General features: G+C 40.5%; 1 protein-coding gene across 1 annotated transcript in view; it reads left to right on the top strand.

Moving 5' to 3' along the window:
• CDCP1 (CUB domain containing protein 1) overlaps positions 1-10206 on the top strand; it is a 28506-nt gene extending 18300 nt beyond the window's left edge. The window contains exons 5-9 of the mRNA XM_082043780.1: positions 2772-2999; positions 3733-4113; positions 4549-4914; positions 6155-6236; positions 7426-10206. Of these exons, the coding sequence (XP_081899906.1) occupies positions 2772-2999; positions 3733-4113; positions 4549-4914; positions 6155-6236; positions 7426-7873 (1505 nt within the window). The 3' untranslated portion in view covers positions 7874-10206. The remainder of the gene's footprint in view (positions 1-2771; positions 3000-3732; positions 4114-4548; positions 4915-6154; positions 6237-7425) is intronic.
• The last annotated feature ends 5877 nt before the right edge of the window (positions 10207-16083 follow it).

Here is a 16083-nt window from a genome sequence, read left to right as displayed (position 1 = left end):
TGCAAGTAATAAACCACTTGGATTTAAGAGACAGCAGTCGTTTCTCTAGGGATTTTGTGGGATATCATGAGTGATTTTGTAGTTATATAAGTTCCATCAAAGATTCAAATTCAGCCCTCAAGACAGTATTGAAACTTTTATTAAAAAAAAAAAAGGCATAAAATGCCATCTGCAGTGTACAAGTTAAACATAGCTCTTATTAAAAATGCATTGATATCTGCATATTCTCAAAGCCTCCCAAACATTTGAGTAGTCCACAGCTGCCTGTGATGCTTATCATTAAGTAAGAGGAAAATATAGCTCTTTCCAGTCAAAATAATTTATTGATCTAACCCTTTCTGTGTTTAGCTGCAGCAGAAAAACAAACCTCTGAAGAATGAGTAACCTTGTGGTAGAAATCCTAGCTTCTGTGCTTGGTTGTGGCGATAACTTGGAGATTTCCACCTGACTATTTGCCATTTTCTGTGCGTGATTTCCCACACAGGCGAAAGCTATTTTATTCACCTTTTGTTTATGCCTTTAAGATCCATAGCTAAAAACCAAAAATTAAGAGTAATCATGTGTATGTGTGTGTATATATATTTATTTATTTATTTTTAATCTGGCCTTTATAGAATCATAGAATCACAGAATGGTTTGGGTTGGAAAGGACCTTAAATATCATCTAGTTACAACCCCTCTGCCACAGGTAGGGACACCTGCCACTAGATCAGCTTGCTTTCTTTGACATCAGAGACACATGCTCTGTGCATCTGATGTCTTTCTTTGCACGAGATAGTTAATCTTTGTGAACTAAGCTATGGCCATAATATTCAATATTTTTTTTCCTCTTCGTTTTCCTCTCCCCCTTCCAGATGTTCCAAGTATTTGCAACTGCCATTAGCTTATGTGGGAGAAGGTGTTTGTCATCCCTGCTTATCCCTGTTGTTCCAACTTGCTGTAGCAAGCCATCTAGGATATCACAGATTTACAAAGTGGCTGAGGTTGGCAGAAACTTCTGGAGATCATCTAGTTCCAACCCGCTGCTCAAGCAGGGTAAACCAGAACAGGTTGCCTAGGACCATGTCCAGTTAGATTTTGAGTCTCTCTGGAGACTTCACAAGTTCTCTGGGTAACCTCTCCCAATGTTTGACTTCCCTTGCTTTTTTTTTTTTTTTTTAATGTTTAAGCAGAATTTCCTGTATTTCAGTTTGTGGCTCTTGCCCTGTCACTGGGTACCATTGAGAAGAGTCTGGCACTATATCATTTACACACAGGTTCACACATCCCCCCTAAACAGTCCCGGTTCTTTCTGTTTCTTCTCCTGTGAGAGATGCTCTTATCCCTTAAGCATCTCTGTGGCTCTTTGGCCTTACTCCAGTACATCCACCTCTCTTTTGTACTGGGGACCCCAGAACTTGACCCAGCACTTCTAATGTCTTGCCAGTTCTTTAGCAGAGGGGTACTCACCTTTCTCAACCTGCTGTTGATGCTTTCTAGCGCAGCCTAGGAGGCTGTTGGCCACCTTTGCCTCAGCAGCACACTGCTGGCTCATTTTCCACTTGGTGTCCACTAGGATCCCCAGGTCTTTCTGCAGAGCATCTTTCCAGCCCTGCTCTTGCAAACTTGCTGACAGTGCACTCTGTCCCACTAGTAAAAGCAGTTTTGGCCTCAGTATGTGCCTCCTTAAGGAGATCTTTGAGCTGAATATAGGTTTGAGAGGGGCTGTCAGGGATGATGGTCACTGTGCACCTGAGCACCTCAGGTCCAGCGAACTCAGAGGGTGTTACAAGGTTTCCTGCAGCAGCTGGTGTGCAGTCTGTATGGCAAAAGGGGTGGACAGCAAGAGAAGTGGTGGCTAGTACTGAGGAAAAGGAAGGTGCTCTTTACTTTTCAGAATTAACTCTGCCAGCTCTCTGATTTGCATTTTAAAGCAAGTCAGAAAAAATTCTGGAAGAATGATTTTGATCAATTAAATGGAAGGGCAGTGTGGAAGTTCAGTCATGCTGTTTGAAGGAAACAAAGCAGTCTAGCAAGGCTTGGTCCTCAGCCTTCCCACCGGCATGGTGCCAGACTTTGATAATTTGCAATATCTCTGTATGTTTTTAACTGCCAAACAGAAGATGCTTTTAGAAAGCATCTTTGAAGACTCCAGTGCCCCTCATGATGACTGCCAGCACTTAAGCCGAAGTACAGCACTTGGCATTTTTTTTTCACTTTTGAACCATATTGCTGCTTGCATTTAGATTAGTTTAATTTTTAACTGACTCCAGACAACCAGATGTGCTTAATTACTGACTTTGGACAATTTTCTTCAGCTTGACTGTGAGAAACCTAAACTAACAAAAAGTTAGCTGAGATGGCAATCTTGCAATAAATACAAAATTTGAGAATGGAGAAGCTTTTTCTGATCAACTGTTGTGTGTTCAGTAGAACTGACTTTAAAAGATACAAGAGACATCTTAAGGAAAATGAATCTAATATAGTCAGTTGAGCTCCTTACATTATAGCCTAACTTATTCAAAAGGGGCTAGCACACGTTACCTTGTTACAGCTGGAAAATAGTGGGGAAATGGGGTTTGCATGTGAAAAGATCCAAACTTCTAAATTAGAAGAGTGATACAATACTGCCTGAGTTTGTATTACACTAATGGAAACAAGTAAATGATGTTGTCTGAGGTAATATAGAAATAGCTATGACAGCTGCTCATCTAATGGGGTGAGAAGAGACCAGGAAGTTCTGCTTCACACGCATCTTGCCAGTAATTGCTCTGGGGCGTTCTTCGTTGCAGATGTCACCCATTTGGTCGACCTGAGCAAGGAACGGAACATGACTGTAACAATACACTTCGAAGGGTGGCCCAACCGCGTCCCACTCATGTCTGAACCAATATGCCTGATCTGCAAGGATCCTCGCACCTGTGACCGTGTCTTGACTTTGGTGTCTGGTGCCATCTACAAGATCTCCTTTCTGTGCAAGGACTTGTCCCGTCTGAGGATCACAGCTGAAAAAGGCATAAGTATGGCAAAAGTGCCTTAATGTTTTTTCCTTAGGGAATGCTTTTGCGTGCTTTTCCCCAGTGTTTAGCTAAACCTTCTCTCCTGCTTGGCCTTTAAATAGAGTGGGGTTGGAAACCAGGTGCTGGCCAGCTGGGAGATGGGTACTATGAACCTGGAGGTGACCTTGTTATTTGCTACGCCATTCTACATTTTTAAAAATAGAAACTGCGTAGCTATTCTTAGAAGGGAAAGGACAGAAGGCATTTAGGAATCCTCTTGCTGAAAACTGTAAAATAAGGAAATGGAATAGGAGAGCCGTGAAAATTCAGGACCAAGGTGGCCACCAGGAATGTGTCTTGTGCTGCTTGCATGTCCACTTAGTATAGGATTTCCCCAAATGCTTTCAACTACCAGTAGAGTTTTAAAATATGTATCTGGACCTTGACTAGGCTGCAGCTGTGGCCAAGTCAATCAGTGATATAGTAAAAGTGCTATCTTGAGTGAGAAATTTTGAATATGTTTTTATCTGTTGGTGTCTTTGATGTCATGCACCCTTTTAAGGAAAGCTCTTTAACTACAAATGGTACATGCTTGGGTGAAGGTTGCTAAGAGAGGGTATTTTCTCACACAAATGCTTTTCTGAGTCTGTAACACAAAACTGACGGTACTCTGGTACACAGGAAAACTTGCTTTTCCTAGATATTGCCTCTGTAAGAAACATACAACCCTTGGGACTTGTTTTTGTGATTGCAGGCTGTGTCGATCTTCGGTGGTGTGAGAGGAAGATATATTCCCTGTTGGTGCCCAAGGTTATTACCCAATTGCCAATTCATCTACATAAGTTTATTTGGAAGCTCTCAGCTCCTGATCTGATCAACGTAGAAATTACTTCTCCATCCTTGAAACTTCAGCAACACCTCCCAGAGCAGAGGTGCAACACAAGCTACAGTTACAGCATTGTTAGTGCCACCCCAGAGACAGAGTTGAATGTTGGTGTATTCTGCCCTGGTGGATCCATTGAAAAGATTCAGATGCGGAATAATATCACCATATCCTTAAAAACATATGGTAAAGGATTCCTCAATGACTCTGACCACCAGGATCTGAAAATGTCTTTTGTGCCACATATTAAAGGTAAGGTAGTGGTTTGTACTACTTTGTTGTACAGTGCTCTTTAGAGCACATACGAATAAACAGAGGTAAGAGTTAAATTCTTTAGAGTCTAGTCTTGGGGCCATTGCTAGGATCAATCTGAATCGATGAAGTGTTTTTTCCTGGAAGAAGGAAGAAACTTTCTACTCCATGTGGCAATTAATTGTTTGTGGGAAATTCTGCAGATATATCTGTGCTAATTGGGATAATTACTGATGTGGAAGGGATGATACGTGAGTTGTATTGCTAGTACTGAGATGCAATTGACTGTATAAATTTGCTGGTCGCAGGTGTAAGTGACACTTCTTTGTTATGTAGAAGAAAGACCAGATAATTTTACGTTGAAAGAGAAAGTTTAAAAATTAAAACCAAGAAGTATGAAAACTAAGTTTTAATTCCGTTATTCCTTTACTACAGATGAGAGCACTTTCACTGTGAGTCCAGATCCGAAAGCTAAAGTTTACTTGCAGACTCCCAACTGGCCCTATGGTCTACCTCCTTATGTCTCTATATCCTGGTATGTCGTTGTGCCCAGCAAGCAAGTTGCCCGCCTGGGGTTCTCCAAGGACCGCATGGGCATCATGTGTGAGACAGGCCGTGCCTATGTCAACATAAAGGAAGAGATGCTGGGGGCAGAGGAAATTGTGCGCCGTGAGGATGAGCTTCTGCCCAAGCCCCGAAATATGTATCATGACTTCTGGGTAAACGTCTCCAACTGTAAACCTGTGGATAAGACACAGCTGACCTTGCAGTTCTGGGTGTCTTTAGCTGACAAGCAGATAGGTGAGTCCTGTGAGGCTATGGTGGTTTGCTTTCTGCTTATTTCTTTGCTTTTCCTTGGGGGAACAGTAATGGATGCCAGTCCACCTTGGGTGTGGGTTTTATGAAATCCTTGCTTTCAGAAATACATGTCCCACAAAAACCTCTGAGAGTTACATCTGGGTGCTCCTAGAGGCTGAAGAGGAAGGATGGTTTTTAGTGTGTTTGGGTGGGCTTTTTTTTGAGACAGGGAACTGCAGGGCCTGAGGAAGTAAGTCTGGATTTTATTTTCTTTATTTAATTTAGCTTCTTAAATTGGAGATCACAGCTAGAAGGTATTAGAAGGTCGAGTAATGTTTTTTCACTCCCAAGGTCACAGACCTGGTGAACAACCTGGGACTTGATTATGCAAACATGTTCATCCAAGTAGTCTCTACTTCATGTTAGCAGTTAAATTAGTCTTAGTGTTCACATGAGCAAATAATCATCCCTGGGACAGGTCTGATCATTTAGTGGAGAATGTGCTGACTACTAACAGCAAATTCTGCATTCTTCGTGTCTCTCATCTCTCTGAAACATAAATAATTTTTTAAAAGGCGTCTTTAGGGTAGGCTTTGCTTGTATAAATTTGCTTCACATTTGCATTCCTCTTCATCTGTGGGACACTGCTCCCTTTAGAAGTATTGGCTACACAGGCTAGAACTGAAACAGTGTCAAATTAATTTCTCTTTTTTTCTTTTTTTTGGTAATGTATATTTCTTTTAAAACACACAGCATTTTTCTTTGCTCACACGTGGACTTTACTGATCAATTTTATGACTTTTAGAAAACCCTAGTTCAACATAATCTGTGTATTTCAGTGGAAAGGATTGTATTGAGGAGAAGTTGGTGAAATGTCACTGTTTCCTTTGTTGAATCCTTCTCTGTCTCTCTCTGCACTTTGTTCTCTTCTCTGCCTATTCAGCCAGAGGTATGCAAGACATTTCATGTAAGTTTAGCAGCCCATCAGCTGTGTTGAGTTCTCAGAGGTGGGCTGGTTGGGTTTTTTGTCTGTGCGGCACTGCTAGCAGCAGAAGTTTGTTGTCGCTTGGCCTCCAACTTCTTGGAAACGGCTTGTGTTACCCCATGGTGAGCACACCTTGGAAACTCTTGCTGCACAAGCACACTTAGAAACTCTTGAGGAGGTTCAAACCCAACTGTTTTTTAGGAAAAGACCTGAATGATTTCTTTCTCACTCAATGTCCTGTACCTTGTCTGTTTGCAGACCTGGGAGTGATACTTGCTGTGGTGGCTGGGGTTGGAGTTCTCGTGGCTATTGGATTCACTGTGTGCTGTGTTAAGAAGAAGTAAGTTCATAATTTGGCATGTTTAACTTAGCAGTTCAAGAAGATGTTTCAAGAGAGCTGCTGGGGCCTCTGTTTCATGTGTTGATATGGGTCCCTTGAGCAAGGGTCTGAAGCATGAGGTAGGCAACACATTGCGGGTTGAAGTAGTGTGCCTCCAAGAATGCTGCTTTACTCTAAATTGATTGACTTCAAGAGTAGAGCATCATTCCTTGAGTGTCCTTACTTTCACCCCCAGTGCATTGCCTACTTTGGCCTTACTTAGCATGGACTTCTGGCCGTACTGGAAGTAAAGTATTTGGCTTCATCAGCAATTCCTGTGAAATGAAATCACAATGAATGTGACTTCTGTGCCTCTAGTCAAGGCTTTGTTCAGATAAGCTGTATACTCACTGAGATACACTAAGAGCTATTTTTCATCTGCACAAACTCCAACAGCTTCTTCTGGAGTTTGCACACCAAGTAGGAGCATTTTTCTATGAGATGATCCCTTGGGAAGAGAACTAGGTTGTGTAAAGCAAACACGTGTAGCCTTACTCATGCAAGCAGAGTCTGAGGTCACTTATAGCTTGGGGTTTCTCAGTGCTAGTAGGGTGATTGGGTCCTGAAGCTGTGGAGCTGGAATGAATTTGTGCAATATGATTTGTGCAGTTATGAGCACATTTCTCTACCACACAGGAAGGACTTTGCAAATACAGGCTTAAAAATCTACATTTCAGCCTTTGGTCTTCCCACTCTTGGGACAGTCATTCCAGAAAGTGCAGTCAGGAAAAATTCATTCAACTTTCATAGAGCACCCACTATCTTACTGGTTTTCAGCAATGCTCAGCTGTGTTTTGTGAGGATCTGATGGCCTCTAGGTCCTATTAGTGTCTGTGGATGTAGGGAGGCTCAGTACACTGCACAGCTGGACCTGTACTTGGGAGGCTGTTGGAGTTAATCTTGCAGACTTCAGGGTCAGCAGAACAGCAGTAAGTAACCAAATATTGCGAAGCTATTTTTTCCTCTGCCAATAAAAGCAGGTCTAGGTTCGAGAGTTATTTTTCCTAAGGTTGCAAGTAAAGCCTTGGATCCAGATAGGTTGCCTGACCCTGGGTAGGTGGGTTGGGTAAACAGGAGCTGCCATTATTGAGTTCAAATGCAGCAGCCACGTGTTGTTTCTGACCTGTTAACAATTCCAACTCTGTAACAGGAAGAAGAAAAGCCAAAATCCCATGGTGGGAGTGTACAATGCTAACGTGAATACCCAGGTGCCTGGAAAAAAAGGCTTATTCACAAAAGGGAGGAAAAACAATGAGTCTCACGTCTATGCAGTTATTGATGATGCTATGGTCTATGGGCACTTGCTGAAGGAATCCAATGGCACTGTCACTCCAGAAGTTGATGTGTACAGGCCTTTCGATGGACCTGTTGGTAGCTTGCCACCTTCTCCACCTCCGTTCTCCTTCAGAAAAGACGTTAAACATTCTCCTAACAATGAGGAACCTCCACCTCTGACGGACACAGACCATGACACTTACACATTTGCCCATCAGAAATCGGGGCAAACAGAGGACAATGGAGATACAAATGAAAAGAATAATGGAGATACGACCACGTCCTTGATGGAAAATAAGGAACAGGATGGATTAGCAGAGTGATTTTACGCCAGGTATAGCAGTTTCCTGTGGAAATACAGGTTACCTGTAAGGACAAGCGTCTCGGGAAGAAAACTGAAGAGGAGTGTTATTTTAAAATGCGTTGTGATGTTTTGCGTTTGTAGTTTGTTTTGTTTTGTTTTTTAATTGAGCTGTTGATAGCTTTCAGTTTTATAGTTAACATCTAGCGAACTCAAAAACAGTCAAGACACTCCAGGACTGCATGCGCTTCTGGTTGTGAAACGGGTGGCAAAGGTACGTTCCTGCTTTCTATTATACAGACATCAGGAAAATGAATTCCTAACTCCCAGCTTAAATGGAGTGGGAAGAGTGTTTTGTCCACAATGTCCTCCCTTCTCTCTCACAAGTTATTTGCTGCTGTTGGTCGGTGGCTTCTCAAAGGCGTAGGCTACATTGCCATCTCAAGGCAGCTCCAGGTTGCACAGATGTCTAAGGAAAGGAGGCGACACTGTCATTTTCATCACCTGCTACTTGAAATTTCATCGTATTTAGCAGACTGGTGGCAATGTAAGTGTAATGAAAGACCACATATGCTGCCTGGGAGAGCTCTGTGCCTGTAAATCAGTGAGAACACTCGAGTTTGGGCTCTTTCAGTTTAGTAGTAAAGTTATGGGTTTTCTATAGTTTCCAACAGATGTTATAATACTTGTGATAGCACTGTGTGAGCCTACACCAAAGACTGTATTTTCTTTACTTTTTTACAAAAACAGTTTCAAAAGTCTGAAACAATTTGCAATTCTCTTCAGATGCCTATAGCATTTACACTTTGCACTTCTGGCTCAAGTAAGAGTAACTATTCAGTGAAGAAATAATGATTTTGTTATTTAATAATTATCAGAAAAAAGAGTAAAGAAAACATTTCCAGCAGGTAATTTGTCTGAAATGCAAAGTATGAGAGTGAATTCATAAGGAAAGCCTAGATTTCTTTTAATTGTTATTATTTTTATTTTTTCATCAATCTGAATTTAACAACCATGTTGAAATGATGATGGGGACAGCTCTTGGTTTCTAGTGGGACTTATACTTCAGTCATCGAGCTGCCTTTGAAAGCCACCCCTTGAAATCAGGTAAACAGTAGGTCTCATTTTTAAGTGCTGTAGTAGCACACCCCTCAATTTCTGTGCCTTTTAAAACTTGAGGGTCAGATCTTCATGCAGAGGACTACAGGTATATTAATAAAGTTGCCTTTTTTATACAAACATCTGGCTTGTCCAGGTGTGCAGTTACTGAGGTTGTTTCCAATTTTGCATGCAGTGTTAGACCAAACGACTTGAGAATTTCTCTCCAAATGTCTTATTGTGATTTTTTTTATTGCCTAAAGATACACAAAGGTGCCATTAAACTTTTATACAGTATTGCATGCAATAATACTAAACATATAATAATGTCTAAAATGAAAATGTTTTTACTAAAAACGTTACTGTTTACATCAAAAAAGATTGTGGATTTCTTCCTGTGTTAACCATGCTAGCATTGCAAATTGACTATTTATATGATCAAGTGTGTGTATTTAAAAGTGTATATACCATAATACTGCTTGGACCACTGTAAGATTCAGTATAATGTCATACCTGACTCAGTTTTCTGTAGCATATAGCAAAACATTTGCCGTCTAAAAGTGCCTTTTAATTGTTTCAGGTATTTTCCTGATTATGTTTATCACTTTTAATATAGAAATGTGTATTCCTAGATCTCTGGCTAGTCACTGGGATCACATATTTCAATGTGTACTGGGTCATTTTTGTGTAATTTGAGAACTTAAAAATGTTTCTGCAATACTAATTTCTGTTTTTTCTCAGGTAACTGAATTGCCACAATACCTTTTTATCAGGGTATTCCAGTTGTGGTTTCATCCAGTCAATGTTTTTCACTTCTCCTTTATTGAAAAGGAATGAGAAGTCTGTGAGAGAAATTCAAGGCTGTCTTATCCCTCTAGCTCAGTTTCTGCGTTTTCTTAGATGAAATTTTTTAGGTCATGTTCTTTCTAACCATCTGAAGAAAATGTAATGGAGGTCGGGCTTTTGTTCACAAGCTCTTGATCTTTGAAGGAAGAATATGATGCTTGTTGACTATTGTTTTTATTTGTTCTCTTTTAACTCAGCTTTTGTTATGGCAATACGAACCTTAGTTTACAGTTGTTTCCAGTCTAAGGTTGACTTTAACAGCGCTTACTTTGGTATGTTTAGAGTTCAGGCACAAATCTGAGTTTGGTTTTCATAAAGACAAAGTTGTGACTTAATTTTTTTTAAAAAATAAATAAAATATAATTATACTACCAGCTGGAGTAACTAGCGTATGTCTTCCTCATGTGTGTAAACTCAACCTCGAGTATTTTTATGTCTGGCTGTTGGTAGCTGCCCCAATGCTCTAAATGGGTTTCTAGAGAACCAAGTTTCTTGGGATAATATACTGCTGACTGTGCTTATCCTTTTTCTTGCATAGCCAGTGATATGCTAATAATTGCTTGTTTAAAAATCATGCGTTTAGATTGTTGGTGAGAAGGATTGTAAAATATTTGAAGCTTTCAATATAAAAATAAATAGTTCAGCAGCTTCTCGGTAGGGTCATGATGTTTGTAATTTATTCACGCCCAACTGACACAGAATCACAGAATCACAGAATGTTAAGGATTGGAAGGGACCTTGAAGATCATCTAGTCCAATCCCCCTGCCGGAGCAGAAACACCTAGATGAGGTTACACAGGAAGGCGTCCAGGTGGGTTTTGAATGTCTCCAGAGAAGGAGACTCCACAGCCTCCCTGGGCAGCCTGTTCCAGTGCTCTGTCACCCTCACTGAGAAGAAGTTTCTTCTCAGATTTAAGTGGAACCTTTTGTGTTCCAGTTTGAACCCATTACCCCTTGTCCTACACATACAATTGAATTCTAAATTAATTTCTTTTCAGGGATAATACCATAAAAGTATGTTTCAATGCTAGTCCTTCAGCCCAGAGGAGACCCTTTTGAAAATGTGTGAAGCCCTTTTTTATTCTGAATTAAAGTGCTTGCAATCAGTACATACTGACTGCTTTCTTGGTTTTTGTGTTGTTGGCTCATTTGTTTGATTTTTTTAAATTGTTTTGAGGCAAGTTTAATGCACATAGAGAATTATGTTTGAAATTCTCGTTACTGAGCATCCCAGTAATTTTTGGGAATGGATCCTAGGCTGAATTAGATCTACTCTTAGAAGGCATAGGAAACTCAGCAAGGATCAACCAGTCCTTAGTCTCCAAAACTGCCACTTAATATGAACATAAATTAAGGTACTTATCATTTGGACCTCCACTGAGATTGTGCCATCCTGGAGCTGTTCCCGTGCAGTGGTCTTTATCTCAATATGAAAATTTCTAAGTCTGTTTAACCATTAACTGAAAGATGTGGGTCCATAGGAAGACAGCACTTCAGAAGCACTTGGCCAGGATGCTTTTGAGGAGCGGAGGGGTTTGTTGCCCAAAGCAGCAAAGCTGAAAATATACTTCTTTCTTCTTGGGCTTGAGTTGGTGAGGTTTGGACAATTTCAGTCTATCAAAACACTCTTTATTTTAAGCTTATTTTAAGTGCTTTATTTTAAGCATGTATGCGAATAATCTAGTGCAATTTCCAGACAAATCAAGAGCCTTTGGATTACTCTTTGGATTACAGCAAAAGTTGTAGAGCACCAGTAAGAAGTGAAAAAGTAGTTTCATCAGACAAATATGGACACTTCAGCACCTCAACCCTAGCAGAAAAAAAATTATCCTGCTACTCTTAAGAAATTACCCTGGGATACCGTTGAGTGTGACAGAGAATAAATGTAAGTATGAGAATTTGGTTTTGGTCAGGGATGAACCAAAACGCTCAATGACTCTCATCCATGTGCACATCTTCACCAGCCAGCATCTAATTGTGGGCTGTAGCGTACACAAAGATGGGAGCAAATCTGTCTCCCCAAAAACTCTGAAGTGAGAAACTAAAAAAAGAATAATTATAGGATTTATTCCTTTAGTCTGAATGGCTTTCTATATCCAACCTAGTGACTGGTTTATTTTTGATAAAGTATAGCTTCCCAGCAATTAAGTAAGCATGGATTACCTAATTTTCTTTGAAATTGAGGAATTCTGGTGCGGAAAACTGATCCAGCCTGGAGGAAGGGACTGTCTTTTTACAGGGATTTAGAAACTTCTGGCATGTTTCTTCAGCAACATAAAAGAAGCATGCCAAATTGTTTCAATTAGCAACACTCCTAACATTTAAAAAGAGTTTTGTGTGTGTGTGGTTTGGGCTGCATCCCTCTCTTGTATGAAAGAATTGCTATGCTGCTGCACACAAGTCAGGCTTTATGCTTCTGGGCAAGATGAATCTTCAAAAACTTGAAGGAGCTGTTTCGTTTCTTGCCATATTCGTGTGTGTGTTTTATATATAGATATGGGGTTTTTTTAATCCTTGTACAACTGCTACAGTCACTCAGAGCTGTATAAAGAGTGCCATGCTGCATCCTGTCAAAGGTGCTCTAACAGAGCAATATTCTGTCAGGACACAGAACTTTTTTTAGACAGGAGGCTAGAAAAATGACCTCACTTTGTGTAAGCTGTTTTCTCAGAAGAAAATGGAGGGGGGAAAGTTCTAGTGATATCCTGTCATCTTTGCAGCATTTTTTTTTTTCTAACTGGAAATGATTTTATTTTGGGAAGTATTCTTTAGAACAAATGACATGTTCAATGTAAAGTATGTAGTCTCCTTTTTTATTTTTATTTTGTTGTCAGCATAAAGCTGGATTTGATATTGCTCACCAAGGAGAATGTCTGTCCTACACACATGGCTGCAAATCCATGCTGAAAGGAATGGTGATCTGCTCATGGGGTGGAGGAGAGTGCTTTTTGTTCTGAGGTGGGTTTTTTTGTTTGTTTGTGCTGGGGTGGTTGTTGGTGTTGGTTGGTTTTGGTTTAGGGTTGGTTTTGGTTTAGGGTTGGTTTTGTTTGTTTCTTCTAAATGCAGAAAATGAGAGCAAGTTTGTGAAATGTCCAAGAGCTTCATGGTATATCAGGGCCCCTACAACTTCATATCTGCTGTTTTTCCCAGCAAGGTTTAAATACTGATTTTTACTGCAGTACTTGCACAGCCACAGCCCCTCCAGGAAAGGAAAGGAAAGGAAAGGAAAGGAAAGGAAAGGAAAGGAAAGGAAAGGAAAGGAAAGGAAAGGAAAGGAAAGGAAAGGAAAGGAAAGGAAAGGAAAGGAAAGGAAAGGAAAGGAAAGGAAAGGAAAGGAAAGGAAAGGAAAGGAAAGGAAAGGAAAGGAAAGGAAAGGAAAGGAAAGGAAAGGAAAGGAAAGGAAAGGAAAGGAAAGGAAAGGAAAGGAAAGGAAAGGAAAGGGAAAAAGAAGCATGCTCTGTGTGGCTGAAGTGCACCTCCTTGCTGGACTTTGAAACTGATTTGTCCTTGGGGCATGCTTGGGCATTGCCTCTGCTGTTGCATGGGACTTTTTCCTTCAGAAATGCAGAAGTTTTTAGTGGCCTTAGGCTTCCTGGTACTGGAGGGTGTTGAAGCTCTCCCACTTAGACTGACCTTTCCCCATTATTTTTCAGAGGCCTTTGGAGCCATGGGTGCTCATTTCTGAATGTTACTTGAGGCCATCACTGGTGCCTGCTGAGCTGCATCCAGCTCTGGAGCCCTTAGTACAGGAAAGATACGGACCTGTTGGAGAGGGTCCAGAGGTGGCCACAAAAATGATCAGAGCTCTGATCAGAACACTTCTCCTGTGAGGACAGGCTGAGAGAGTTGGGGTTGTTCAGCCTGGAGAAGAGAAGGCTCTGGGGAGACCTTATTGTGGCCTTTCAGTATTTAGAAGGAGCCTGTAAGAAAGATGGGGACAGACTCTTTAGCAGAGCCTGTTATGACAGGACACGACGTAATGGTTCTAAACTAAAGGAGGGGAGATTCAGGTTAGACATGAGGAAGAAATTTTTTACAATGAGGGTGGTGAAACACTGGCACAAGTTGCCCAGAGAGGTGGTAGATGCCCCATCCCTGGAGACATTCAAGGCCAGGCTGGACGGGGCTCTGAGCAACCTGATCTAGTTGCAGATGTCCCTGCTCATTGCAGGGGGGTTGGACTAGATGACCTTTGAAGATCTCTTCTAACCCAAACCATTCTATGATTCTATGATTCTGTAAGGTCAGAAAGGCTGCTTCCTCCAGTGTGGTGGTTTGGGTAAATACTGGGAGAGGTGAGGGGATGTTTCAGTTTCAGGGGGTACTTCAAGTGAAACAGGGACAAGTTTGGGTGTTCTTCTTTCTCAGAAGCCCTGGATATGGTTTTGCCTGAAGGGTGGTATTAGGATATTCTGAACCTTTGTCATTTGCCACCATGAGAAAAGTATCCCTGTCTTTGATCATTATTTTAAGGGCTAAAAAACAACAGACAGATCCTATACAGATGACTTCCTCCCTACATGAGATTAATCACAGCAAGACATCTCTTAAGTATGTGTGTATAAACCTAATTTTCTGCACAGAACAATCTGGCCTTAAGTGAGATTCACCCCTTGGTCTCAGGAGTATGAACTGCAGCCTCCCGAGTCCAAGCATCTGTTTCAAATTCATCATTACAAATCCTTTTATTTAAAAGTTTTGGTTTTATTTTGTTTTAATTAAAAGAGAAGCAAATTAATGGGGCGTTTCTCCTCTCCAAATGCTGCTTTAATTGCTGGATTCTGAAAAAAATTACATGAAAACAAATATGCATAGATGTTGTTCTGTAACATATGGTAAAGTACAGAGGCAAAAAAGTGACTGCTTTACAGTTTAAGCTGCCAAGTAGAGTTTTGTTCATACTAAACACAGCATTTGCACTTCAGGGCATGATTTCATAAAGCTTTCAACTTTGAAGGCCTGCATATCCACCAGTGCCTTCCCACGCTGTAGAAACTGTCAGAGTTATGCTACTTAGAAAAATAATGCGAATTCTGATGTCCTCAATAGTGAGGGCTTTAACGATAAATGCTATGATAAATGCTTTGTATAAGAATAATAGTCTTAGTAAGATGCAAACTCAAAATCTTGAATCTTTATGGATTTCACATTTCCACAGTAAATTAAAACTGTTCTACTTTCTGCCAAATCAAACTTGTTTAGATACTTGGTAATTACTTTCACAGCTTAATGCTTTACCCATTCAAAAGTTTGAAAAGGTTCATGTGTTTTCCCTTCATTTGTTTCCTTAAATTAATGAGAGTTTATTTGATAAGTGGTAAAGCCTAAAAGGTAAGCAAAGGCATAATGAAATCTTCTAGTACAATTGTTTGATAACCATTTTATAGCTTAGCCTTTCAGAGCAATTAAAAAAAAGAAAACAGCAAGCCATTAGATCTTCCTATCTAATTTATTTTATTTGGATTAACAGACAAGTTTCTAAATATCTCAGACCAGCCTAGGAAAGTATATCGGTTCATGCATATGTCTAATATTCCAGTAGACAATTTAAATTTTTCTTTACTAGTCAGACATCTGAGGAAAATGGGCATTTTACTTTATACTTGTGTGTTCTGACATTTGATTTTTTTTTTGGCTGATCAGTTCTGCAGGTCAAACTCCTACATGTTCTTCTTAAGTTTTTGTGGCTACACGTCTGGGTTAAAATATGAGATTCAGCTTCAGCTGAAAGGAGATGCTGGATTTCTGTGACAACACTTCCTGATACTACCTATGGGGCATAAGTCTCAAGGAATCTGTGCCCAGGTTACAGCTGGAAAGGCAGCACTGCTGGAAGACAACTCAACTGGAAGAGGTTGAACCATGTGTCAATGAATTTGCTCCAAGAGCCAACTAAAAGGTGGATTTTTGTCGTCACCCCCCTTTCTTTTCCTATTGTTATATTTTCATGTCTTGTTTTCCTTTCTCCCCACACACCCAATCAGCTGAATTCAAAACAGAAGTCTCCAGAAACTACTTTTTTGGTGAATGTTCTCTGAGATTTACAATCATCAGCTGATGCTGAGGTGAAATACTTTCAGCCTCTCTCTACAATGTATTTTTCACTCTAGCCACATCTGAGCTTGCTTGGATTATGACAAAGCTGCTGGGTGAGATTTGCTACAGCAACGTCCCCAGATTTTGCTGCCACAAAGCTGGTTCAGGGTTGAATGAACTGCCATTACTTGAATTGTTTACATCTCAAATAGTTGGAGAAGTACTTGGGAAAACATTAATACACATAGGGAA

This window comes from Streptopelia decaocto (genome assembly GCF_964273445.1).
Source record: "Streptopelia decaocto genome assembly, chromosome: 2".
Classification (NCBI taxonomy): Eukaryota; Metazoa; Chordata; class Aves; order Columbiformes; family Columbidae; genus Streptopelia; species Streptopelia decaocto.
This window is presented reverse-complemented; position numbering and strand designations above follow the sequence as displayed.